The sequence below is a fragment of the Gorilla gorilla genome, chromosome 4, assembly GCF_029281585.2.
Source record: "Gorilla gorilla gorilla isolate KB3781 chromosome 4, NHGRI_mGorGor1-v2.1_pri, whole genome shotgun sequence".
In the NCBI taxonomy this organism is placed as follows: domain Eukaryota; kingdom Metazoa; phylum Chordata; class Mammalia; order Primates; family Hominidae; genus Gorilla; species Gorilla gorilla.
Genome location: NC_073228.2, coordinates 43,017,107 through 43,044,424, shown reverse-complemented (window position 1 = coordinate 43,044,424; position 27,318 = coordinate 43,017,107). Strand labels below are relative to the sequence as shown.

The window sequence follows — 27,318 nt, the reverse complement described above, 5'->3', positions numbered from 1 at the left end:
CTCAAGTGATCCGCCTGCCTTGGCCTCCCAAAGTGCTGGGATTACAAGCTTGAGCCACCTCGCCTGCCTTTTGTTACCTCGTTAACATTTCTGGGCTTTTTATTTATTTATTTATTTTTTTGAGACTGAGTCTTACTCTGTCGTACAGGAGGCTGGAGTGCAGTGGTGCAATCTTGGCTCACTGCAACCTGCGCCTCCTGGATTCAAGCAATTCTTGTGCCTCAGCCTCCTGAGTAGCTGGGACTACAGGTGTACACCACCATGCCTGGCTGGCTAATTTTTTTTTTTTAATCTTTTAATTTTCATTTTATTTTTTTTGAGACGGAGTCTCACTCTGTCGCCCAGGCTGGAGTGCAGTGGCGTGATCTTGGCTCACTGCAACCTTCACCTCCCAGGTTCAAGTGATTCTCCTGCCTCAGTCTCCTGAGTAGCTGGGATTACAGGTGTGGACCACCACACCTGGCTAATTTTTGTATTTTTAGTAGAGATGGGGTCTCACCATGTTGGCCAGGATGGTCTCGAACTCCTGACCTCAAGTGATCCACCCACCTCAGCCCCCCAGAGTGCTGGGATTACAGGAGTGAGCCACCGCACCCGGCTGCCTTATTAACATTTCTAACCAGTGTCAGCCTTGGGAATGGATGATGCTTGTGCCCTCCCTTCAATCTTATTCAGCCCCATTTTACAGACATACCAAATATACTGAGACTCTAGTCTCCAAGTGGTAAGCAAGCCATTCTGTCTCCGATTCCTATGTCTTTGCCACGGTTAAAAGAAAAATAATTATTTTATTTTTTGAGACACTCTCTCCCTGTTGCCTAGGCTGGAGTGCAGTGTTGCAAACACAGCTCATTGCAGCTTTAACTTCCTGGGCTGAGGGAATACTCCTGCCTCAGCCTCTAAAGTAGCTGGGATAACAAGCATGCACCACCATGCTGGGCCAATTTAAAAATTTTTAATATTTAGAGATGGGAGTCTCACTATGTTGCCCAGGCTAGTGTCAAACTCCTGGCCTTAGCGATCTTCCTACCTCAGCCTCCCAAAGTGTTAGAATTATATCATGGTTTGTCTTTTTTTTTTTTTTTTTTTTGAGATGGAGTCTTGCCCAGGCTGGAGTGCAGTGGTGCGATCTCTCTTCACTGCAGCCTCCACCTCCCGGGTTCAAGTGGTTTTCCTGCCTCAGCCTCCCGAGTAGTTGGGACTACTGGACTACAGGTGTCTGCCACCATGCCTGGCAATTTTTTGTATTTTTTAGTAAAGACGAGGTTTCCCCATGTTGGCCAGGCTGGTCTTGAACGCCTGACGTCAGGTGATCCGCCCACCTTGGCCTCCCAAAGTGTTGGGATTACCGGCATGAGCCACCACACTTGGCCTTTTTTTTTTTTTTTTAAACCTCAAAATCTTTAAAAATGCTGTCGGGCTTGGTGGCTCATGCTTGTAATTCCAGCCCTTTGGGAGGCCGATGCAGGGCGGGTTGCTTGAGCTCAGTAGTTCAAGACCAGCATGGGCAACATGGCAAAACCCCATCTCTATAAAAACTACAAAATATTAGCTGGGCATGGTGGCACATGCCCAGCAGGTTGAAGTGGGAGGGTTGCTTGAGCCCAGGAGGTGGAGGTGGAGGTGGAGGTTGCAGTGGGTTGAGATCATGCCCCTGAATTCTGGCCTGGGTAACAGTAAGACCCTGTCTCAAAAAAAACAAAAACAAAACAAAACAAAAAAACAACGAAAAACCAAAAACACAAAACTTTTCAAGATGGAATCCACAGAGGTGGATTCAACCAAAGGAGGTGCCAGACTTAATAGGTGTAAAAATGACAAATCCCTTAATTTATTACATGTTTTCACTTGTGATTGTCACATAAATCCCGTAAGATATGCAGTTTCGGCTGACATTGACAAGTTGATCTTGAGGAAATGCAGAAAAACCTAAACAGTCTTGAATGAGAACAAGGAAGAATTAAACTCCCGAATTTTAAAACTTACATCAAACTACGGTAGTCAAATTAGTGTGGTACTGGCTTCAGGATAAACATACTGATCAATGGAATAGAATTCAGAGCCTAGAAAAGCCTTTACGTTTATGATCGGCTGGTTTTTGTTTTTATTTTCACACAAAGTGCTAAAAAGACAGTTTATTAGGAAAGATAAGGTGTTTTCAACAAATGATGCTGGGGCAGTTCGATGATATCCACATGACAAAAGATGAATTTGGACTTCTACCTTACACTGAACACACAAATTAATTCAAAATGGATTACAGACCTAAATGTATTAGCTGTAAGGTAGGCAGGGGCACAAGTATCAGTTTTCCTTTACAGTTGATGAGACTTAGGTCTAGACTAGGTTGTAAGTTTCCTGCTTCATGTAGCTAGTGAGCAATAGAACTAAGATTGGAATACTGGTGTCCTAATTCAGTTATCTTTGCCCTGGGAGCCTGGGCAGACGCGGACGCGAGGTGCGCTGGGAGGTGGCAGCGGTCTGGGGCAGTGGCCTGCGGTGGGTAGGCTGGGGCCTCGCAGTCTCCCCACACACACGTGGGGCCCCACCACGTGGCGCCTCCCTGTGGGCGTGCACCTGCATTGGTGGGGGTGGCTGGGGCACCTGGGAACGGGGATGCCTTGCCCTCCGAGGTCTCCCCTGGGCAGCCGCCCGTGCCATTTTCCGGGCTGTTCGCCTTCTAGAAGTTCCTGCAGGAAGCTGGTGATGTGGCCTCCCTGACCCGGGCCCGCCCCCAACCACTTTGCTGGAGGGGGAGTCAGATTCCAGCCGGGATACATAGCAGCGGCTTGGTGGCAGGCGATAGGAAAATGGGCAAAAGCCCCAACTGGCTGGAAGGCAACCCCGGGGGCCGGACCTCCTTGTGGGAGGGCCCGGGACTGCACTAGGCGGGAGTGGAGGCCGCGGCTCCAGGCTGGTCTCGGCCTGGTAATTTGACACCGCCAGCCGGTCACTGTTTAAGGCACTGTGTACCATTTTACTAACTTAATCCTCACGGTGGCCGCATTTCCCAGCTGGGCCAACTGGTGCGGGGTTGACTGGAAGCGACCGGCATAGAGCTTGGCAAGTATATAGCAGGTAGTAAATGGCTGCCAGCGGTAATTTTGAAAGTTAGCTTTGTGAAGTGTTGGGGCTGCGGCATCTGCTGGTGGTGTGTGGTATTACAGCCCCACGCTGGCGGACCCCATTGGGTTGGGGAGCGTTGCGAGATTGTGGCTCCAGAGCCAAGTGGGCAGTTAGGGGTCTCTGGAGACTCTGGAAGGAGAGGTAGCACAAAAGACAGCGGAGGTGTTCGCTTCGGCAGCACATATACTAAAATTGGAACGGTACAGAGATTAGCATGGCCCCTGCGCGAAGATGGCACGCAAATTTGTGAAGCGTCCCATCAAAAAAATAAAAAAATAAATAATAATAAAAAAAAACAATGGGGGACTGCGGAGGAGCTAAAATTTCGAGACTGCATGTTTGTTTTTTTTTGTGCACCAGCAGCTCATTAGAAGAGTTCCTCAATTGCTGCTTCAACACCCGCCACGATGGCGTTCAACCTGGCAGATTAATTTAACAACTCTCTGATGGGTTGCCCTGAAATTTGAAAAACAGTGCCTTGGGCCGGGCGCGATGGCTCACACCTGTAATCCCAGCATTTTGGGAGACCGAGGCGGACGAATCACCTGAGGTCGGGAGTTCGAGACCAGCCTGACCAACATGGAGAAACCCCATCTCTACTAAAAATACAAAATTAGCGGGGCATGGTGGCGCATGCCTGTAATCGCAGCTACTTGGGAGGCTGAGGCTTGAACCCGGGAGGCGGAGGTTGCACTGAGCCGAGATCACGCCATTGCACTGCAGCCTGGGCAATGAGCAAAACTCTGTCTCAAGAAAAAAACAAAACAAAACAAAAAACAGTGGCTTAAGCAAAGGCCACAAGAAAGAATTGAGATCAAAGAGGAGTGTGTGCCATGGCTATGGAGGGGTTTCAGTTGTGAATTATGAAATGTCATGTAAACCATTTCAAGCATTTCAAGGAGTTTGAATTTTATATAAAAAACAATGGGAAGACGCTTCAAGTTTTGAAGCAGCATCTCAGACATGTTGAAAAAGTTGTTTGGATCCCTAAAATAATGAGAGAAAAGGCCAGAATGAGGTGTTCTGAACAACTTCAAGATTTTACCAAATGTTGCAAGAACTCTGGAACCCTTACGGTAGGAAAATGCTGGAAAGAAAATTCTCTATTGAAAGGACGTCTAACTGCTCACTATAATGATCCAGCCTTTTACGAAGAATGCAAAATGGAATACCTGAAGGAAGGAAGAATTCAGAAAAACTGGAATTTCTACAAAGAGAAGGCTACAGAAACTTCCCATAAGCCTGTAGGCAAATATTCAAATGATATTCAGGAACTCTAATATTCATGGAAGTCATTTATAGTATAAATTTCCTTAAATAATGGACTCAAGAATGTGTGTTTGCTTTATCCTAATTATGGAAATATTAATTTTTATCTGAAATAAAGATCTTTTATTTCAAAAACGAAAATAAACCCCACACTTCATTAGGGCAGGATTAACATTTGAATTCTACATGTATACATTTCAATCTCCTTTGACCTTGGTTTCATCATCTCTAAAGTTAGGAGTATGTAGTAGTTAGCAGTTGGTTTCCTCACCCTGTAGTAGGGATTCCTCAATCCGGGAAGTGTATGTGTTAGCTTTGTGGAGCCTCTTCAGGTCTGTGGTAGGCTTTCCAATTGGCATGGGAGTACTTTGAGATCTATGGCTTGCTCTTCCTTTTTAGGCTGGCAGAACCCTATACTCTCTATTGGACTGGAAGCCCATTTCTCTGATGGTTCCAGTGGAAGGCCTTTGTGAACAATAAATCCCAACTAATTGTTAGGGAACACTGTATTTATTTACTTTTCCTTTGAAGTCTTTGATGCCATTTAGACTGGAAAGTTGTGAAAAATGGAGGTGGAGGTAGTGGGCAGGTGACTATCTCCTTTTCTTTAGTGTGTTCTAAGCTGTAACTTACTAGAGTGCTTTGGCCAAGAGAGCATCTGGTATGATTGGCATGGATTGGAATGACCTGTAGACTCTCACTCTGTCCCCAGAGCCATCATGAAGCTGAATGGCCACCAGTTGGAGAACCATGCCCTGAAGGTCTCCTACATCCCTGATGAGCAGATAGCACAGGGACCTGAGAATGGGCGCCGAGGGGGCTTTGGCTCTCGGGGTCAGCCCCGCCAGGGCTCACCTGTGGCAGCGGGGGCCCCAGCCAAGCAGCAGCAAGTGGACATCCCCCTTCGGCTCCTGGTGCCCACCCAGTATGTGGGTGCCATTATTGGCAAGGAGGGGGCCACCATCCGCAACATCACAAAACAGACCCAGTCCAAGTGAGTCTTGGCTCTTGGGGAATGGAGGTTGGGTGCTAGGGAACAGTGGTTGGTACCTAAAGAGGCCTCCTGGAAGCATGCTGGAGACATCAACATTTACCTTTTAGGAAATGTTGCCTGGAGCATTCAGGGGTCACTGCTTCCAATAGCAGCCTCCTGGGAAAGGGAGGGCAGATAGGGAGGGAGAATGGGTCTGGGGTGCTAGGCCACACACTCGTATTAGCAAGAGAGATTCTATAATTTCTCATGTGAAGTTTCATAAAAAAAGTCTCCAAGCAAACCTCATTTTGATGAGTCAGCAACTCAGTGCTCTGTGATTTCATAATCACTTAGTGTGGTAACAGGGCTGGCCAACCTGTCCAAAATTAGGACCCTCATAATTGTGTCCCATCTCCCATTCTGCTACTGCTACCTTCTTTCTTTAATCTTTTTTTTTTTTTTTTTTTTTTGAGACAGAGTCTTGCTCTGTCGCCCAGGCTGGAGTGCAGTGGTGTGATCTCGGCTCACTGCAACCTCTGCCTCCCGGGTTCAAGCAATTCTCCTGCCTCAGCCTCCCGAGTAGCTGGGATTACAGGCGCGTGCCACCATGCCCAGCTAATTTTTGTATTTTTAGTAGAGACAGGGTTTCACCATGTTGGTCAGGCTGGTTACGAACTCCTGACCTTGTGATCCGGCCGCCTCAGCCTCCCAAAGTGCTGGGATTAAAGGCGTGAGCTACCACAACCGGCCTTTTCTCTAATCTTTATATCTGATCAGTGTACTCAGTGGCAAAGAACAGGTCATATTATGTCCTTATCATAGTAAATCTTGTTATTTACTTTGAGTTGGGGGCACTGTGTCTTCTCTTTATATTTGTTTCAAGGGGGACATACGGAATTCAAGCGGAAATGAAGCTTTGGAGCTGTGGGCTGGTAATTCCCACCCCTGCATTTGTGTCATAGGCTGTGTTCTTGTCCCCAACCACTGCTTATTTATTTATTTATTTATTATTTTATTTTTTGAGGCAGATTCTCACTGCGTCACCCAGGCTGGAGTGCAGTGGTGTGATCTCAGCTCACTGCAGCCTCCTCCCAGGTTCAAGCAATTCTTGTGCCTCAGCCTCCTTAGTAGCTTGGATTACAGGTGTGCACCACCATACCCAGCTAATTTTTTTGTATTTTTAGTAGAGGCAGGGTTTCACCATGTTGGCCAGGCCGGTCTCAAACTCCTGGCCTCAAGTAACCCACCCGCCTCAGCCTCCAAAAGTGCTGGAATTACAGGCGTGAGCTCCCGTGCCTGGCCACCAACCACCTGTGGATTGAGACACTGCTGGTCTGAGACAGAATCCAGAGTAACAGACGGGTCATATTTCTCCATCCTTTCATTGCCCTTCCCAAAGTTGTACTTGATTGTCCTTGTTTCAAGAAGAGCAGGTTCTATGCCTTTGACTTAGGAGGGGTAGTGGGGTGGGGAGCCTGAAGTACTGGTATCACTGGGGACAACTAACCAGCCTTGTCCTTGTGGCCCCCAGGATAGACGTGCATAGGAAGGAGAATGCGGGTGCAGCTGAAAAAGCCATCAGTGTGCACTCCACCCCTGAGGGCTGCTCCTCTGCTTGTAAGATGATCTTGGAGATTATGCATAAAGAGGCTAAGGACACCAAAACGTAAGTCTCCAGCTTTTCTTGGATCTTCAGGGACTGCTAGTCCAGTTGAGCCTCCCCAACTCAACTTTCAAGCTTTTATACAGACATATAAGAAATACAGTCAGCAATTGCACAAAAAGATGTAAACTGAGAAATAAAATCTTTCTTCTTACAGGACTTTGTCACCTAGGCTGGAGTACAGTGGCATGATCTCAGCTCACTGCAACCTCTGCCCCTGGATCTCAAGGGATCCTCCCGCCTCAGCCTTCTGAGTAGCTAGGACAACATGCATGCACCACCACACCTGCCTAGTTTTTTGTGATTTTTGTAGAGATGGGGTGTCGCCATGTTACCCAGGCTGGTCTTGAACTCCTGGACTCAAGTGACCCACCCAGCTCAGCCTCCCAAAGAGCTGGGATTACAGGCGTGTGCCACCACACCCCATCCCTTCTTATTCCTGTTGTATGACCTCCTAGAAATTCTGTGCACTCACAGGTGTGTGTATATTGTGTCTGCGTGCCTGCATGTATGGATATGTGTGCCTGTGTGTATTCACGTGTGCATGTATGCACATGTGTTTTAGCTCAGAGAGAATCACACTGAACAGGCTGTTCTATACTTTTTTCATTTTCTGTATCAGCACATATATTAGTACATATGGACAGACCGCATTATTTTTATAGCTGCATAGAATTCCACAGTATAGCTATTCATAGTTCGTGTAATCAATCTCCTATTTCTTGATGGGTGTTTAAATTGTTTTAAACTTTTCCTTATCAGAAAACAGTGATGCAAGGAATCTGCTTACACATGTTCCTTTACACACTTGTGCTGTTTAGAATAGCTTTATTGGCTGGGCACGGTGGCTCATGCCTCTAATCCCAGCACTTTGGAGGCTAGGAGTTCTAGACCAGCCTGGGCAACATAGTGAAACCTCACCTCTACAGAAAATAGAAAAATCAGCTGGACGTGGTGGCCTGTGCGTATAGTCCCAGCTACTCGGAAGGCTGAGAAGGGAGGATCGCATGAGCCCACAAGGTCAAGGCTGTGGTGAGCCTTGATAGTGCCACTGCATTCCAGCCTGGGTGATAGAGTGAGACCCTGTCTCAAAAAATAAAATAAAACAAATTGGCTTTATTGATGTTCAATTGATGTATAATAAATCATACATATTTTTAAAGTATACAGTTTGATAAGTTTTGAGATGTTTTACTTGGAAATGCCAAGTCTGGGGTGGCATGGTGATTGAGTCTTCATGAAGCCCACAATTGAAGGAACTCTTGTCTTCCACTTCTTCCTTTGTCTTCCCAAGGGCTGACGAGGTTCCCCTGAAGATCCTGGCCCATAATAACTTTGTAGGGCGTCTCATTGGCAAGGAAGGACGGAACCTGAAGAAGGTAGAGCAAGATACTGAGACAAAAATCACCATCTCCTCGTAAGGCTCTCTTCTATTTCCCTGTTTATGAGTGGGGGATGCATGGGGGCCAGGGTCAGTATTTCATCATGGAACCTTGACATGTGCTCTTTTAAAATGGGTGCTCTTTCTGCCTCTTGAAGAAAAACAGTCGAAGTGGTAAAGAGCATTTAAAAAATCCCTGTAAGGACTGGATCTGCCCATTCCCACTGCCATATGGGGCGGGGGTGTTGTAAGGTGCTGCCTCTACAGTCCACGTCCAACCACTTCACAGCCCTCTTTCCCTGTGGCTCGTGGACAGCCTGCAGCTAGGAGCCAGGGACTCAGGGCTTTAGGCTTGTCTGTCACTGTGAGAAGTGACCTTGGCCCTTTTCTGTCTGCGGTGGGCTGCTCCTGCAAGCAGTGTGCTTCGTTTCTTCAGAGACTAACCTGTGGGCAAAGTAATTGCTCTTGTCCAAAAAAGGTATAGGACATGGATTATGTAGAATCAGTGGGGAAACTTGGAGGCACAACCATAATCTGAGATTGGATCCATTGCTAACAGAGGAGTTTGAGTTAGGTGTTGGCATCTCCCTCCATCTTACTCCCTGCCCTGGTTACAAACTGGGAACACCAAAGACTGGGGTTGCAGGGTTATTTGCCAGAAGTTGAATAGGCTGCAGAAATGGTGGGCCTGTGACTCAGCTGGCCTCTCGTCTTTGTTCCTGCCGGGGCCTGGTCCTGGCCTGCCAGTGAAAGGACACAACTCTGCTCTTTCTGCCAGGTTGCAAGACCTTACCCTTTACAACCCTGAGAGGACCATCACTGTGAAGGGGGCCATCGAGAATTGTTGCAGGGCCGAGCAGGAAATAATGAAGAAAGTTCGGGAGGCCTATGAGAATGATGTGGCTGCCATGAGCGTGAGTGCTGGGTAGTACCCTCTGCTTATCCTTTCCTGAGTCTTAGCAACAGCAGCTTGTGGGGTGCAGGGTGATGGACATGTGCCCTGTGCTGTGTGGCCTTGGAGCTTTAGTTGATGCTTTTGGACTTCGACTATCAGAAATAGTATTTAAATAGTATTTAATTAGCAAGGATTCTTCACCTGGTTCCTAGAGTAGGGGTCCAATCTTGGGCTTTGAGTCCTGTGATTCCAAGTATGTGTACAATTTGTGTTTGTGTGCACTTTATTGAAATGAGGGGGTCCATCGTTTTCATCTGATTTTTGTTTTATTTTTTTGAGACAGGGTCTTGGTCTGTTGCCCAGGTTGGAGCACAATGGCGCAATCATAACTTACTGCAGCTTTGACCCCCTGGGCTCAAGGGATACTCCTGCTTCGGCCTCCCAAGTACCTAGGAGACTACAGGTGTACACCACCATGCCCAGCTAATTTTTAAAAATTTTATTTTTTGGAAACAGGGTCTTGCTGTGTCACCCAGGTTGGTCTAGAACTCCTGGGCTCAAGCGATTCTCCTACCTTGGCCTCCCGAAGTACTAGGATTATAAGCATGAGCCACTGCACACAACTCATCTGATTTTTAAAGGAGACTTGGGGTTGGGGTACAGGACCAAAAATGTTTAGAACCAGAGTTCTAGAAGTCCAATGGAGCTCTGTTTCCACGCCTTTTTCTCATATAGGGGGATTATAGTACTGTGTCATGGGTCTATTGTCTGTCTCCAGCAGTCTGAACAGCCAGAGAGGAAGGACTCCTGAGTGTGTACAACTGTTCGGCATTTCTGGTTGCAATTGCTAGCCGTTAGTCCAGTGAGAACATCATATCACTTAAAATTCCACACCCGAAGTGTGTAGGTGAGAGTGTATGAAAAGCACAGAATAGGCTTTTGTGGAAAAGTATGTAATTCATGTTTTTGGCCCACTTCCCTCTGGGGCTACTCGCCTTTTATACAGCGGGGGTCACACACAAGCCCCTGTCAGGGTGTGCTGACTCTTCCTCCTCACCTTTCTTCCCCAGCTGCAGTCTCACCTGATCCCTGGCCTGAACCTGGCTGCTGTAGGTCTTTTCCCAGCCTCATCCAGCGCAGTCCCGCCGCCTCCCAGCAGCGTTACTGGGGCTGCTCCCTATAGCTCCTTTATGGTAGGTGGAAGATCTTATTACACGGGACCCCTGGGCCCATATGTGGCCTCCCTTAAGGGGGACCCAGCATGCTCTGGGAGTTGGGTGCTTGGCAAGTTTGCAGGGAGAGGGAAGGAAGGTCTCAGAGGCATCCCTCCTCTCCAGCGCTCCTGGCCACTGGCTCTGAGGCTCCCAAATGTCTGCCTAGAATGCTCCCAGGGCATAGACAGCACTGTTCCCTTACTCTCTCCTGGCCTCTTCCCTTTAGCCCTGCTGGGCATAGGAAGAGCTAAAGAGCTCACAGCATCCCTTGGCAGCCCAGGGTGGCGGTTTGGTGCCTGTACTCCTTCCTCCTTGAGGATGCAAGGCAGGGGAGTGGAGGGTTTCTGGGCCATGCTACTTGGGCCCCCTGGTAACAACGCCTCCTATCCTGGCAGCAGGCTCCCGAGCAGGAGATGGTGCAGGTGTTTATCCCCGCCCAGGCAGTGGGCGCCATCATCGGCAAGAAGGGGCAGCACATCAAACAGCTCTCCCGGTTTGCCAGCGCCTCCATCAAGGTGATCTGCTCTGTGGGTCTTCCTGTTTCTGGAAAGGGAGGGGGCTCTGCTTTTATCACTCTGCACTTTCTCCCATATTCCCCCTACTCATTTGAGAATTCTGTGTGTCATATGAGGGACCTTTCCCCCATGGAATCGAAGTCCTCTTTGTTTTTGACCTTGCTTGGTCCCCATGGGATGGCTTCAGTGCTTCTGGGTTTTCAGGCTGGGCAGGGGCAGGGTTATAACGTAGAAAGAGAACTTAGGTTCTAACACAAATTGATGGGTTCAAATCCAAGATCCATCTCATCACCCCTTCCCCCAATACACTATATGATCTGAGCCTCACTTTCCTCGTCAGTACAATATTATGAGGCTACGCAGCCAAAGCCCTTCGCTCACATACTAACACCAAGTAAGTGTTAGTTGTCTGTCACCTTCCCTGGCCAAGGTCCAGGGGAGAGAGAAGGGAGAATCTGTCATAGTGAAACAAGGATGCTGTTAGAGTTTCACCAACCTAAATCCAGTTGCTTTAGTTGTCTTAAAAGCTTTGAGCAAAAACCTTGATTGTTCTCCAGTGGAGGTGCAGTCACTGCCCTCTATCCGTTGGTGATTTCATTTGTGTCCTTGCCTGTTGGCAAGACTCCACTGAAACCTCTCTGGGAGATTGGTAGGTGGAGGGGGCAGGAGGCCCTACTTAGAAAGTGTCATTGAAGCCAATCCTTCTAACTGACCACCTCTGCCCTCCTAATAATTCTGGTGTGAAGGCGTAATGATGTGGGCTTCAGGGTCTTTGTTCTTCCTCCCCTAAGTCTTCAGAATGGGTAGTTGGGAGTAAGGGTGGTAGAAGGGGAACTGGATGAAGTGGACATGGTGGGGGTCTTCCCATAGAGGGTCCCTCATTGACTAGCTTTTTGCTTTTTAGATTGCACCACCCGAAACACCTGACTCCAAAGTTCGTATGGTTATCATCACTGGACCGCCAGAGGCCCAATTCAAGGTTTTGGTCTTTATTGTTTTCCAAGCTGAACATGGAGGAATTGAGGTTGGGTATTTCCCCTGAGGTAGGAAAAAGGCTGGGGCAGTTTCCCGTTAGCCGTCAAGTCCTCATCACATCTTTAAGCCTTCCATGCAGGATAAAGGGCTGCAGAGCTATTTTCAAATTGACATCAAACTGGATTTCTGTTGACTTCGTCTTCCCTTTTTAAGGTCCACAGAAGAAGATGGGAAGGAAAGAAGTCTGAGGGCATCTTATTTGCACTCTGCTGTCATTTCTAAGGAAGGCCTTTAATGCCAAATTCTCATCTTTTATGTCCCCACTAAATCCTAAGGTTCTTGAACTTCTGATCAGACAGCCAAAAAATGAACCATCAGTTAGCTTAACCTAACATATGTGAGGATAGAGGACTGGGACAGCTCTCTGGGCCACTGGAGAGTCAGAGAGGCCTGCGCTCTGTGTGACTTGATTAGTTGCCATTCAGGGCCTTGAAATGCTGGTCAGTGCCACGTCCAGACTCCATAGGTCTGGTTTGTAGCTTGTGAATTAGATTCCTCTGGGAACTATTTTTTCCCTTGGGAAGTGTTTATTCAGTTACTTATAACTCATAATCTCCACCCAGGGTCTCCAGTATGATAGCTAAGCAGAAGGAATGCTGACAAGCTGCCCACCTGAGCCTTGCCCTTCACCTGCCTTAGATGGTTAGCCCGCCTAGGATGGGGAGGGCCTGTGGGCCAGAAAATATGGGCTGGAGCTTCCTTTTTCCCACTTTTCTCTTTTGTCACAGATATATGAACCACTGATTAACAATTACCTCCTCTTCTCAGGCTCAGGGAAGAATCTATGGCAAACTCAAGGAGGAGAACTTCTTTGGTCCCAAGGAGGAAGTGAAGCTGGAGACCCACATACGTGTGCCAGCATCAGCAGCTGGCCGGGTCATTGGCAAAGGTGGAAAAACGGTGAGCTGTGAGGGCCAGGTTGAAAGCCCTGGGCCTTGGTCTCCAATCTCAGCAGCTCTCTCTGGTCTCCTGTACTGCTCAACCTCAGGACTCCTGATTTGCTCATTTACTTGATTCTACTCCCCAAGCTCAGGTCCTGACTCTTCCAGGTTCTCCCCACTAGTCACCCTGGCTCCTCCCTCCAACCCCACCCATGCTTTCTTGATGGCACCCTGAGCTCCTCTCTGGCCACCCCCAGGTGAACGAATTGCAGAATTTGACGGCAGCTGAGGTGGTAGTACCAAGAGACCAGACCCCTGATGAGAACGACCAGGTCATCGTGAAAATCATCGGACATTTCTATGCCAGTCAGGTACATATGGTGCTCCCCCATTGCGGGAGGGCTGCAGGAGCCCAGGGAGCAGAGAAGCAGAGACTCCAGAGGTTGACCTTCATGACCTTGACAAGTCCTGGGGCCTCAGCCACATCTGCCTGCCTCTAGGCTAGGTTATTGCCCTCTTTCAGGTGCAGAAGTGGGATGTGTAGATGACATATTACCTCTTATTACTCTCTAGGGAAAGTGATTTGACAAGTTTAATGTACATATATTGTGTATAACATTATATATATAAATAACATATATGAATATATATTATATGTAAATATATATTATATATTTTATATATTATATATATTTTATATATATATATTATATATGTTCTACGTTAGTCCCTCCCTAACCCCTTTCTGCACTGGTTATGAAAGAAGATTAGTTTTGTTCATGGAATAATGATAACAGTACTGACACCCTGGATTGATGGCATTTTTGAAATGTAGTCCCTCTGCCTTTCGCAGAATGGCTGTTCTCTCCCTGGTTTCTGCTCTTCCACCCTCCCACTCCTTTCCCAGAACTCATCATTGCCGTTCAGCACTCGGACAGGCTCCAGAGCATGGAAGGGAAGGCCAATATCAGGTTCATATTTTGCTGAACCTCAGCAAGGCAAGCAAACAGGTGGTTGGCAGCTAATGGTGTTTTCCTAAAGTCTTAAATCCATCATTGTTAGAACTGGAAAGGAGCTTTGGAGACTGTTGATCACAGTTCCTACAATTCATAGAAGATATCCAGATCTTAGCAGGCTTGTGGTCTGCTGGGGCTGCTAGAGCAATTGGGGCAAACTGGCTCTTGGTTTTTTGGCTTCCAGTGCCCATATAGTATAGCATCAAGTATGAAGGTTTTGGAGCCAGGTAGCTTTGACCTCAAACTTCACATACATAGCCTTTCTGCTATGTGACCTTGGATAAGTAACTTTCTCTGATAACCCTTTGAGAAGTATTAACAAGAGGCTTTAGTTACATCTCAACTACATATATATATAAAATAACAAAAGTATTAATAAGAGCCATAATAATAATAATATCTAAGATTTATCGATGCCTTTGATATACCCAGCACTGTTTTATGTGGCTTATGTATATTAACTCATTTAATTCCCACAACAATTTCATTTTATAAATGAAGCTTAAGAGGGTAAATGTGAATCTTTAATTCAGCGTTTTTTTTTTTAAAGAGAGTAAATGATACATCCAAAGATGCATAAAGCCAGGATATATTAATATTAAACACTGAAGCAATTTTAGCTGATCAGAATGAGAATTAAGTGAAAAGCTATGTAAAACATCAAGCCAGGGTTGATGGAGTTGGACCTCTTATTGACTTAGACATTATTTTCCCAACCTAGATCAACTTCCTCTTTTTTTTTTTTTGTGACAGGGTCTCGCTCTGCCATCCAGGCTGGAGGGCAGTGGTGTGACCACAGCTCACTGCAGCCTCTACCTCCCAGGCTCAAGTGATCCTCCCACCTCAGGCCCCCCAAGTAGCTGGGACTACAGGCAGGTACCACCACGCTCAGCTAATTTTTGTATTTTTTTGTAGTGATGAGGTTTCACCATGTGGCCCAGGCTGGTCTCAAACTCCTGGGCTCAAGTGATGTCACTGCTTCACCCTCCAAAGTGCTGGGATTACAGGCATGAGCCTCAATGCCCAGCCTCAGCTTCCTCTTTAACCAGGAAAGGAAGCACTCATTTATGGAGAGGAGACATTCTGGTCTTCATTCTATGAAGTGAATCCCATTTTGCAGTTGATTTCCTTTATAAAACTTTATTCTTAGGGAAGAACCTTTTAAGAAGGAAATAATAAAAGATTGGGTATTTTGTCCATTTTTACAGTGAAGCTTATGTATTTATGCTTTTTGACTAACCCATATCTGGACTTTATTTTTTATTTTTACTTTTTTTTTTTTTTTTTGAGATGGAGTCTTGCCGTGTTGTCCAGGGTGGAGTGCAGTGGCACAATCTTAGTTCACTTCAACTTCCGCCTCCCCTGTTCTAGTGATTCTCCTGCCTCAGCCACTCAAGTAGCTGGGATTACAGGCGCGCGTCACCACGCTCGGCTAATTTTTGTATTTTTAATAAAGATGGGGTTTCACCGTGTTGGCCAGGCTGCTCTCGAACTCCTGACCTCAGGTGATTCACCCGCCTCAGCTCCCCAAAGTGCTAGGATTACAGGCATGAGCCACCGTGCGCCTGGCCATATCTAGACATATTATTCCTTGTCCTGGGGTATTAACATGAAACGTGGATTTGTGATGATGTCTCCTAAGTTACGACCCTCTACAACAGGAGTCCCCAAACCCCGGGCCACGGACTGGTACCGGGCCACACAGCAGGAGGTGAGCGGCAGACAAGTGGGCATTACCTCCTGAGCCCTGCTTCCTGTCAGATCAGGGCGGCATTAGATTCTCATGGGAGGGCTAACCCTGTTGTGAAGTGCTCGAGGGATGCGCAGTGCATGTGAAGGATCTAGGTTGCACACTCCTTATGAGACTACTGCATGCTGATTTGCGGTTTCATCCTGAAACCACTTCCCCACCCCCACCTCCATCTGTGGAAGAAAAATTGTTTTCCATGAAACCAGTTCCTGGTGCCAGAACAGTTGGGGACCACTGCTCTGCAATATGTAATATATTTCTGCCTAGAAACTCTAGGCATTCTGTTTTGCGTTTGGTAATGTTTATCAACTTTGTCAAGTTTTAAATTCTGATGAATGGATTGATACTACTGTTTCTCCTTCCTTCAAGTCCCCCAACCCCATCTCCCACTTAACACCCACCACGTTTGCTGTATTTTCCAGGGGATACTCAGGCTCCACTGGAGGCAAAGAAATGTAAGGTCACCTCAACCCTCGTTCTTCCTCTTTATCTTTCTTCTGAGTCCTGTGTGACCTGTTCTGTTTATTGCCTGTGTCTGGACCTGATGACCTCTCTTCTGTGGAAGGCTGTCTCCTTGGAGGTCTCACACCCACCCTCTTGCCTGTTCTTGCTGCAGATGGCTCAACGGAAGATCCGAGACATCCTGGCCCAGGTTAAGCAGCAGCATCAGAAGGGACAGAGTAACCAGGCCCAGGCACGGAGGAAGTGACCAGCCCCTCCCTGTCCCTTCGAGTCCAGGACAACAACGGGCAGAAATCGAGAGTGTGCTCTCCCCGGCAGGCCTGAGAATGAGAGGGAATCCGGGACACCTGGGCCGGGCTGTAGATCAGGTTTGCCCACTTGATTGAGAAAGATGTTCCAGTGAGGAACCCTGATCTCTCAGCCCCAAACACCCACCCAATTGGCCCAACACTGTCTGCCCCTCGGGGTGTCAGAAATTCTAGCGCAAGGCACTTTTAAACGTGGATTGTTTAAAGAAGCTCTCCAGGCCCCACCAAGAGGGTGGATCACACCTCAGTGGGAAGAAAAATAAAATTTCCTTCAGGTTTTAAAAACATGCAGAGAGGTGTTTTAATCAGCCTTAAAGGATGGTTCATTTCTTGACCTTAATGTTTTTCCAGTCTTCTTCCCCCTACTTGGGTAATTGATTAAAATACCTCCATTTACGGCCTCTTTCTATATTTACACTAATTTTTTAATCTTTATTGCTACCAGAAAAAAATGCGAACGAATGCATTGCTTTGCTTACAGTATTGACTCAAGGGAAAAGAACTGTCAGTATCTGTAGATTAATTCCAATCACTCCCTAACCAATAGGTACAATAGGGAATGAAGAAGAGGGGGAAATGGGGAGAAAGATGGTTAAAATACATAATAATCCACGTTTAAAAGGAGTGCACTTGTGGCTGATCTGTGCCAGATCACCATCTTCAAATTGGCACAACTGAAATTTCCCCACTCTGTTGGGGCTTCCCCACCACATTCATGTCCCTCTCCCGTGTAGGTTTCACATTATGTCCAGGTGCACATAGGTGGTATTGAATGCTCAGCAGGGTAGGGGCTGACCACTGTCCCTGATTCCCATCGTTCTCAGGCGGATTTTATATTTTTTTAAAGTCTATTTTAATGATTGGATATGAGCACTGGGAAGGGGATGCTAACTCCCCTTGATAAAGTCTCGGTTCCATGGAGGACTTGAGTGGCCCCAAAGGCTGCCACAGTGCCCTCACCCCAGCCCATGTGCTCCCATAAGGGCTGGTTCCTAGAGGCAGGGGTTGTGGGGCACTCCCAGCCACGGCACTGTTACCTTGGTGGTGGGACTTGGAACCCAACCCTGAGCTCCCGATAAAGCTAAAGTCCATCATCTGGCAAATTCAGTAAATTGGAGAGTACTTGCTTCTGTTTGTATCTGAGAGGAATTTTTAACTGACGGCTTCTGTCTCCATGAATCATTATCAGCATGATGAAAGGTGTGTCTAAAAAACAATTCAGAATACCAGCAGCATTGTACAGCAAGGGGTAAATAAGCTTAATTTATTAATTTACCAGGCTTAATAAGATCCCATGGAGTGTTTAGCCCTTGTGGGAGACAGAAGCCATCAGTTAAATGAGGTTAGGCCTCTCCTCCTAATATACTGATTGACAATGCATATTAGCCAGGTAATGCACTTTAGCTACCCTGGACAATGCTATCAAGTGTGCTGGGAAGGGAGGAAGGCCTCTCTACATATGGAAAAGCCCATGCGTGGAGTTCCCCTCCTTTCAACATTGCAACAACAGTAACAACAAGACAACCGCAACATGTGGGCGTAGTCAGGCAATGCTGTGTGCGAAGTAAACTACCTCAAGGTATGAAGTTACCTCAGCAATTATTTTCCTTTTTGTTCCCCCCAACCCCATTAAAAAAAATTTTTTTTTGATTTTTGTTTTTTTGCGGCTTGCTGATATTTTATATAAAAAAGAAAAGCAAAGCAAAAGAGAAGCTGATAGTCTTGAATATTTTATTTTTTTAATGAAAAGAAAAAACAAGAAAGTTATGTTTCATAATTTCTTACAACATGAGCCAGTAACCCTTTAGGAACTCTCTATGGAGAACAGGCCTGGTGGGAAAGGCTTTGGGGGCTGCCCCCTTAGGAGGAGGCTAGTGCTAAGAGGGAAGGCCCAGGTTTGAGAGAGCCCAGAGGGGCAGAGCCCAGAGCCTTGTTTGGCCCTGATCTCTGACTTCTAGAGCCCCAGCTGCTGGCGGCTGCTGGAATATCCTACCTGATAGGATTAAAAGGCCTAGTGGAGCTGGGGGCTCTCAGTGGTTAAACAATGCCCAACAACCAACCACCTGGCCCTTGGTCTCCTCTCTTTCCTCCTTTGGTTAAACAGCATCTCAGCCAGCTTTTCCCACCAGTGGTGCTGTTGAGATATTTTAAAATATTGCCTCCGTTTTATCGAGGAGAGAAATAATAACTAAAAAATATACCCTTTAAAAAAACCTATATTTCTCCGTCTAAAAATATGGGAGCTGAGATTCCGTTCGTGGAAAAAAGACAAGGCCACCCTCTCGCCCTCAGAGAGGTCCACCTGGTTTGTCATTGCAATGCTTTTCATTTTTTTTTTTTTTGTTATTGTTTCATTTCAATTCCGTCTTGCTATTCTTCTTAATCTATATCCATAGATCTAAGGGGCAAACAGATACTAGTTAACTGCCCCCACCTCTGTCTCCCTGTCTTCTTTAGATCGGTCTGATTGATTTTAAAAGTGGACCCAAACTTAGGGAACTCTTGATTTAGGGTGGCTGGTGGCAAGGAGGGGCAGGGGATATGGGGACGTGACTGGGACAGGTTCCTGCCTACTCATTTTCTCCCTAGGACATTCCCTTGTAGCCCCCAGAATTGTCTGGCCCAAATTGAATAGAAGCAGAAAAACATTTAGGGATCACATCAGGCCAGTAGAGTTAAGCCTCTCCACCTGTCCCAACCATAAAAAGGGTCTCCCAGCTTTCCATCTCTGGCTCTATATGCTTTATCCCAAAACAAAGCAGATAACGTTCAGACGTCGGCCATTTAGTAATTTAAAGCGAATTTCCAGCAGCAAGCATGCTTTGATATCTGGTTCAGACTATCATCAGGAAGAAAAAAAAAAATCCCACAGTACCTGAAACGTGATTGTTGCAGTGTTCAGTTTCCTTGGGGGCCTGCTCCCTTCACACCTTGAGCCCAAGTCCTTTTCCGTTGGCTGATTCAGCTCCCAGAAGAGACCAGGAAGTGTGTGGCAAGGGACTGGAAAACTTCACTTGCTTGGATTAGGCAAGGCTCCACTCATTGTTGATATTTGCCCAGCAGGAAAATCATGTAAGTTATACCACCAGAAAGCAAAAGGAGCATGGTTTGGTGGTTAAGGTTTAGTGGGATGAAGGACCTGTCTTGGTGGGCCGGGCCCTCTTGTGCCCCGTAGGCTAGGTCTTAGGGCAACTCCTTGCCCTCCTGCTCAGCACCTCCATTTCCCCATCCTTGGTGAGATAACAAGCTATCGCGAAAAGCACTTGGGAGATTTGGATGATTTGAGAAGAGTGACTTAAAAAAAATGCTTCTGTGCTCTAAGATATATATGTGTGTGTGTGTGCTACATATATATTTTTAAGAAAGGACCATCTCTTTAGGATATATTTTTAAATTCTTTGAAACACATAACCAAAATGGTTTGATTCACTGACTGACTTTGAAGCTGCATCTGCCAGTTACACCCCAAATGGCTTTAATCCCCTCTCGGGTCTGGTTGCCTTTTGCAGTTTGGGTTGTGGACTCAGCTCCTGTGAGGGGTCTGGTTAGGAGAGAGCCATTTTTAAGGACAGGGAGTTTTATAGCCCTTTTCTACTTTCCTCCCCTCCTCCCAGTCCTTATCAATCTTTTTTCCTTTTTCCTGACCCCCTCCTTCTGGAGGCAGTTGGGAGCTATCCTTGTTTATGCCTCACTATTGGCAGAAAAGACCCCATTTAAAACCCAGAGAACACTGGAGGGGGATGCTCTAGTTGGTTCTGTGTCCATTTTCCTCTGTGCCAAAGACAGACAGACAGAGGCTGAGAGAGGCTGTTCCTGAATCAAAGCAATAGCCAGCTTTCGACCCATACCTGGCTGTCTGAGGAGGAAGGCCTCCTGGAAACTGGGAGCTAAGGGCGAGGCCCTTCCCTTCAGAGGCTCCTGGGGGACTAGGGTGTGGTGTTTGCCAAGCCAAGGGGTAGGGAGCCGAGAAATTGGTCCGTCGGCTCCTGGTTGCACTTTGGGGAAGGAGAGGAAGTTTGGGGCTCCAGGTAGCTCCCTGTTGTGGGACTGCTCTGTCCCCTGCCCCTACTGCAGAGATAGCACCGCCGAGTTCCCTTCAGGCCTGGCAGACGGGCAGTGAGGAGGGGCCTCAGTTAGCTCTCAAGGGTGCCTTCCCCTCCTCCCAACCCAGACATACCCTCTGCCAAACTGGGAACCAGCAGTGCTAGTAACTACCTCACAGAGCCCCAGAGGGCCTGCTTGAGCCTTCTTGCTCCACAGGAGAAGCTGGTGCCTCTAGGCAACCCCTTCCTCCCACCTCTCATCAGGGGTGGGGGTTCTCCTTTCTTTCCCCTGAAGTGTTTATGGGGAGATCCTAGTGGCTTTGCCATTCAAACCACTAGACTGTTTGCCTGTTTCTTGAAAACCAGTAGAAGGGAAACAGCACAGCCTGTCACAGTAATTGCAGGAAGATTGAAGAAAAATCCTCATCAATGCCAGGGGACATAAAAGCCATTTCCCTTCCAAATACTCGACAATTTAGATGCAGAACATTTCTCTGTATTCAGACTTAGAGTAACACCAGCTGAAAACTGCAGTTTCTTTCCTTTGGATACATAAGGCTTCTCTATCGGGGTATGGGACAGGGAGGAGGCCTCATGTCTGAAGGGGGATTTAGGGGCGAGAGCCCCAGCCCTGACCCTCGGTCCTGTGCACCGCTTTGGGGCACAGTCTGATGGCGCCTTTGCTGGCGCCTTAGTATGGTTGACTCCGGATGGACAAAAGAAAAAAAATTTTTTTTCTTGAATGAAATAGCAGGAAGCTCCTCGGGAGCATGTGTTTTGATTAACCGCAGGTGATGGATGCTACGAGTATAAATGGATTAACTACCTCAATCCTTACAGTAAGATTGGAACTAAGGGCAGGGACTCATGCATAAGGGTATGAATCCCAGCCAGGACAAGTGAGTTGAGGCTTGTGCCACAAAAGGTTTGTCCTTGGGGAACAGGCAGGCCTGCCAGGATCCCCCCCATATCGATTGGGCTGGGAGGGCTGGCCGTGAGGTCCCCACTTTCTGCTTTCCTTGCCCATGTGTCACCCCTTTGGCCTCCAGCTTGTCCCTCTCTCACTTTCTATAGCTTTGTTGGACCAGATGGTGAGGAAAGGAATGGCCTCTTCCCTTCTAGAGGGGGCTGGCTGGAGTGAGACCTGGGGCTTGGCCTGGAACCCACCACACAGCCCCAAAGTCAGGAAGCCTGGGGAAACCAGAGCTGAGACCTCTTCAACAGGGTTTCTTTGAGATCCTACACCTCCATTGGGCCCTTTTTCAGTCTTTAATGGGGGCCCAGTTGGCTCTAGAAGGAGAAGAGGTGAAGCAGGATCCTTTGCCCTGGGGGAGTCTGAGGGCGCGGTCCTTGGACTCATTCAGGCCGTCTTTGTAGTTGGGGGAGTTCCACTGGGCGATCCCAGCCCCTCCCCACCCACCCTCTAATGGACCTCCTCATAGAAGCCCCATTTCACTTTTGTTTTATCTACCTCTTAGCAAAACAATAGATAAATTAGGTAGTGGCAACTCCACTTGCTTAGGTTAAGGGGGGGAAAAAGATTTCTTTTTCCAAAGGAAAAAAATATTACCTTGAGAATACTTTCCAAAAAATAAAATTAAAAAAAAAACCAAAAAAAAATTTTTTTTTTTAAAAGGGAGACATTTTCCAGTGACCACTGGATTGTTTTAATTTCCCAAGCTTTTTTTTCCCCCATAAATAAGTTTCACTCTTTGGCGATTTTCTTCACTTGTTTAAGATAACGTGCTAGCTATTCTAACAGGTAACAGCTTTCACAGTCTGCCCCTGGCCTGTCTCACCCCATCCCCCACCCTATTCCTGCCAGTGAGTCCTTCCTGTGCTTCTCTCCCTTCTCCCCTCCCAGCCAGCTGACTTCAGTCACCCCTGTCCCCCCTCCCCTGCCAATAAGCCCCCCCAGGAATAAAGGCTTTGTTTTGGGGATGCTTAAATCTTGACTGGCACTTCCCGGCTATGGGGGCTGGGGAGCCACTTGTAACATTTCTGTGCAGATTTTATGTTAGCCACTGCTATGTAAAAGCACGTTCAAAATGAATTTCAGCAGATTATGTGTTACCATAATGAATAAACGTCCTCTATCACCATTTGGAGTCTCCCTTTTCTCCAGGATCTTGATCCTGGTCCCCAAAACCAGAGTGAATCAAAAGAGCTTCCTCCCCTGAGGCAAAGTGGATTTGTAAGCAGTTCTGAAACATCACTTACTCAGAAGAGGGAAAGATGTATTTTGATGAGTGCAAATCGGGAAGAGCTGGAGGCCTACTGCTTGGGACAGTTTTTTTTTTTTTTTTTAAATATGAGTGCTAGCTTATTCTGTAATTGCGGCAACTTTGAAAATTGTATTTTACTGGAAATCTGCCAGCCATCACCACCCGATTTTGATTGTATCCTTCCTCCCATCCTTTAATCTGTTCATTGCTTTGGGGGAGGTGGGGCAGCTGGCTCACACGTTGGAGTTTGTTCTTTGATGGATGAACGAACACTCCAGTTTTCTTTCCCGTGAAGGTTGTTTCAGCCACAAACCACTTCATATTGCTGTTTCAATTTCAAAATAAAAGGAAACTTATATTGAAAGACAAGTATGTCTGTGTCTCAGGGTTTTTGGGTCTGGGAGCTGAGATGCTCAGCCTCAACATGGGAGCCCTGGTTCTCAGGGACCTGAGTCATCCAAATGCAAAGTAGGCATTTTTCTTAAATGTGCAGAAGAGTGGTTTTTAAATGGTGCCGTGCTCTTAATTAGCTTTGCATATTGGGAGGGGGGCAGGTCAGGTGTTTGGAATGAGGGCTCCAGCATTAAAGAAGATGTTGGGACATCACTGCAGAGAAGTAGCTGTCCAAGAAGTGACGAGGGTGTGTCACTCTTCCTAACACTTACCCTAAGAAAAAAACATGTAAGTGACTTGTGTTTCTGGGTTTCCTGTAAAGGGAAAGGTCTATTCTGACTCTGCCCTCTCCATTTTTTTTTTCCCCCAATTTGGGTTTTTTTTTTTTTTTTTTTTTTTGAGGGTATCACTCTGTCACCCAGGCTGGAGTGCACTGGTGTGATTTTGGCTCACTGCAACCTCCACCTCCCGGTTCAAGTGATTTCTCCTGCCTCAGCCTTCCAAGTAGCTGAGACTACAGGCATGTGTCACCATGCCTGGCAGTTTTTTTTTTTTTTTTTTTTTCAGACAGACTCGCTGTGTCACCCAGGCTGTGGAGTGCAGTGGTGCGATCTTGGCTGGCTGCGGCCTGCCTGGGTTCAAGAGATTCTCCTGCCTCAGCCTCCCGAGTACCTGGGACTACAGGCAACTGCCACCATGCCTGGCTAATTTTTGTATTTTTAGTAGAGATGGGGTTTCGCCATATTGGCCAGGCTGGTCTTGAACTCCTGACCTTGTGATCCGCCCGCCTTGGCCTCCAAAAGTGCTGGGATTATAGGCGTGAGCCACCGTGCCTGGCCACCTGGCTAATTTTTTTTTTTCTTTTTTTTTTTTTTGTGGAATGAGTTCGCCATGTTGGCCAGTCTGATCTCAAACTCCTGGCCTCAAGTGATCCACCTGCCTTGGCTTCCCAAAATGCTGGGATTACAGGTGTGAGCCACCACGCCTGCCCTAAATAAATATTTTAATAACATGATTAAGATACTCTAATTCAAATCATCAGTCCAAATATACTTCCTGCTGACTACTGAACTGATCCATTAAGATCAAGAACAAAACCCCGAAGATACTACATAACTATATTTTGAAGTTTATGGGCAGGACAATACAGTAAGATACTAAATGGAAAAAAAAGTATTAATATAAAAAGCATAGTCATTATTTGCAATTAATACTGCATTTTCAGGAAGTCCAAAAAGTTAAAACTTTCTTTTTTGAGATGGAGTTTCGTTCTTGTGCAGGTGGGAGTGCAATGGCGCTATCTCGGCTCACTGCAACCTCTGCCTCCTGGGTTCGAGTGATTCTGCCTCAGCCTCCCAAGTAGCTGGGATTACAGGCACCTGCCAATATGCCTAGCTAATTTTTGTATTTTTAGTAGAGACGGGGTTTCACCATGTTGGTCAGGCTGGTCTTAAACCCCTGACCTCAGGTGATCCACCCGCCTCGGCCTCCCAAAGTGCTGAGATTACAAGTGTGAGCCACCGTATCCAGCCCTTAATAAACTTGTAATTAATACAACTTAGTAGAGGGGTCACTTAAATATAAATATCCTAAAAAAAACAAGGCCAGGCATAGTGGCTTACGCCTGTAATCCCAGCACTTTGGGAGGCCAAGGCGGGCGGATCACCTGAGGTAGGGAGTTTGAGACCAGCCTGACAAACATGGAGAAACCCCGTCTCGACTAAAAATACAAAATCAGCCAGGCGTGGTGGTGCATGCCTGTAATCCCAGCTACTCGGGAGGCTGAGGCAGGAGAATCACTTGAACTGGGAGGCGGAGGTTGCAGTGAGCTGAGATCGCGCCATTGCACTCCAACTTAGGCACAAGATGGAGAATCTGTCTCAAAAAACCAAGCACACAACAACAACAACAACAAAAGTTTAAAAAGTTATAAGTGGTTTGCCGGGCGCGGTGACTCAGGCCTGTAATCCCAGCACTTTGGGAGGCTGAGGCGGGCGGATCACGAGGTCAGGAGATCCAGACCATCCTGGCTGACACGGTGAAACCCCGTCTCTACCAAAAACACAAAAAACAGCTGGGTGTGGTGGCGGGCACCTGTAGTCCCAGCTGCCTGGGAGGCTGAGGCAAGAGAATGGCGTGAACTGGAGGACGGAGCTTGCAGTGAGCCAAGACTGCACCACCGCATTACAGCCTGGGCAACAGAGAGAGACTATGTCTCAAAAAAAGAAAAAGTTATAAGTGGGTCAGGCACAGTGGATCATGCCTGTAATCTCAGCACTTTGGGAGGCAGAGGCAGTGGGTCATTTGAGGTCAGGAGTTTGAGACCAGCCTGGCCAACATGGTGAAACCTCATCTCTACCAAAAATGCAAAAATTAGCCGGGTGTGGTGGTGTGCGCCTGTAGTCCCAGCTACTCTGGAGGCTGAGGCAGGAGAATCACTTGAACCAGGGGGGCAGAAGTTGCAGTGAGCCAAGATCAAGCCAGTGTACTCCAGCCTAGGTGACAGAGCAAGACTCCATTAAACAAACAAAAAAAAAGAATTAGAAGACCACAGCAATGAAATCTCCCAGAATAAAAACAGAGCAGAAGAGCAAAGTAATACAAAATAGAAAAGAAGACCTAAGAAATACAAAGGCTAGTTTTAGAAGTGCTAACATCCAGACGCTTGTGTTAAGAGAGAGAGAAATAGAGGGGGAAATATTAAAGAAAAACAATAGAGATTAATTTCTGAGAATTCAAAAACTTGTCAAACCTCAGATTGAAAGGGCCCATAGCTTGCCAAAGCCGACAGAGTTGGAAAATCTCACACCTACATATATTCTAGTGATATTTAAGTAGATCAAAGCCAAAGAGAAAATTCTAAGCAAATTGCTTATAAAGAAATAAGAGGCCGGGTGCGGTGGCTTACACCTGTAATCCCAGCGGGAGGCTGAGGTGGGTGTATCACAAGGTCAGGAGTTCGAGACCAGCCTGGCCAATATGGTGAAACCCTGTCTCTACTAAAAATACAAAAGCCAGGTGTGGTGGCGGGTGCCTGTAGTCCAAGCTACTCAGGAGGCAGGAGAACCGCTTGAACCGGAGAGGCAGAGGTTGCAGTGAGTTGAGATCGTGCCATTGCACTCCAGGAGGCTGGGCAACAGAGCGAGACTCCGTCTCAAAAAAAAAAAAAAAAAAAGAAGTAAGAATCAGGCTGAGCACAGTGGCTTACACCTGTAATCCCAGCACTTTGGGAGGGTGAGGCAGGCGGACCACGAGGTCAGGAGTTTGAGACCAGCCTGGCCAATATGGTGAAACCCCGTCTCTACTAAAAATACAAAAATAAGCTGGGCATGGTGGTGGGCACGTGTAGTCCCAGCTACTCGGGAGGCTGGGGCAGGAGAATCGTTTGAACCCGAAAGGCAGAGGTTGCAGTGAGCTGAGATTGCGCCACTGCACCCCAGCCTGGGAGACAGAGTGAGACTCTGTCTCAAAAAAAAAAAAAAAAAAAAAAAAAAGAAATAAGAACCAGACCAGTATTATATTTTTTAACAGCAATACTAGGTACAAGAAGATATTGGAGAAGTAAAGAAGTTTTAAAAATATTGAAGCACAATAACTTAAAAATCTAGATTTTTTACATCCAGCCAAACTGCTTAAATATAGGTGTCTGATAATAAGATCCCCAGGAATGCAAGGCTTCAGAAATTTTGTCCTGCAAGGTGTTACAAGCAAATAAGCAGTTTTGGACGAACTATTTTAAAAAGAGACAAGACAAGACAAGGAGATACTGCAAGAGATATATGAGAGTTTGTTGTCTTAACAGAATTAACTGAGACCAAACATGAAATAAAAGTTTTATCCATTATAATCCAGAAATAAAGAGGTAAGTCTAGAAATATTAGCACCATGAAGCTGGAGGAAGCAACCAAGGGGTGTGTGAGTGTGCTGATGATGGAGATATATAGATAGCTTTTTTTTTTTTTTTTTTTTTTTGAGACAGTGTCTCTCTGCCGCTCGGGCTGGAGTGCAGTGGCACGATCTGGGCTCACTGCAATCTTTGCCTCCTGGGCTCAGGTGATCCTCTCATCTCAGCCTCCTTAGTAGCTGGGACTACAGGAGCGTGTCCGATTTTTTTTTTTTTTTAAATAAGGGATTTAGAAAGCAAATGAAAAGAGGTCAGCTATTTGGAA

General features: G+C 46.8%; 1 protein-coding gene, 1 non-coding gene and 1 pseudogene across 3 annotated transcripts in view; all 3 read left to right on the top strand.

Annotated features, from left to right (window-relative positions):
- The window catches only part of IGF2BP1 (insulin like growth factor 2 mRNA binding protein 1), a 59,374-nt gene extending 36,249 nt beyond the window's left edge, over positions 1-23,125 (top strand). Inside the window, exons 6-15 of one of the 2 annotated variants that reach the window (XM_019028326.4) lie at positions 5,108-5,389; positions 6,900-7,034; positions 8,326-8,448; positions 9,191-9,326; positions 10,378-10,500; positions 10,920-11,036; positions 11,941-12,015; positions 12,840-12,971; positions 13,210-13,323; positions 16,335-23,125. In XM_019028326.4, coding sequence (XP_018883871.1) covers positions 5,108-5,389; positions 6,900-7,034; positions 8,326-8,448; positions 9,191-9,326; positions 10,378-10,500; positions 10,920-11,036; positions 11,941-12,015; positions 12,840-12,971; positions 13,210-13,323; positions 16,335-16,427 — 1,330 coding nt within the window. In that variant the 3' untranslated portion in view covers positions 16,428-23,125. Of the gene's footprint in view, positions 1-5,107; positions 5,390-6,899; positions 7,035-8,325; positions 8,449-9,190; positions 9,327-10,377; positions 10,501-10,916; positions 11,037-11,940; positions 12,016-12,839; positions 12,972-13,209; positions 13,324-16,334 lie in introns of both variants that reach the window. The other variant, XM_019028325.4, reaches the window with a different exon arrangement.
- LOC129533714 (COX assembly mitochondrial protein homolog) lies at positions 1,084-5,101 on the top strand (annotated as a pseudogene).
- Positions 3,289-3,392, top strand: LOC115934766 (U6 spliceosomal RNA). Its single transcript, XR_004070522.1, has one exon. It is a non-coding gene; the product is annotated as a U6 spliceosomal RNA (small nuclear RNA).
- Positions 23,126-27,318: the final 4,193 nt, after the last annotated feature.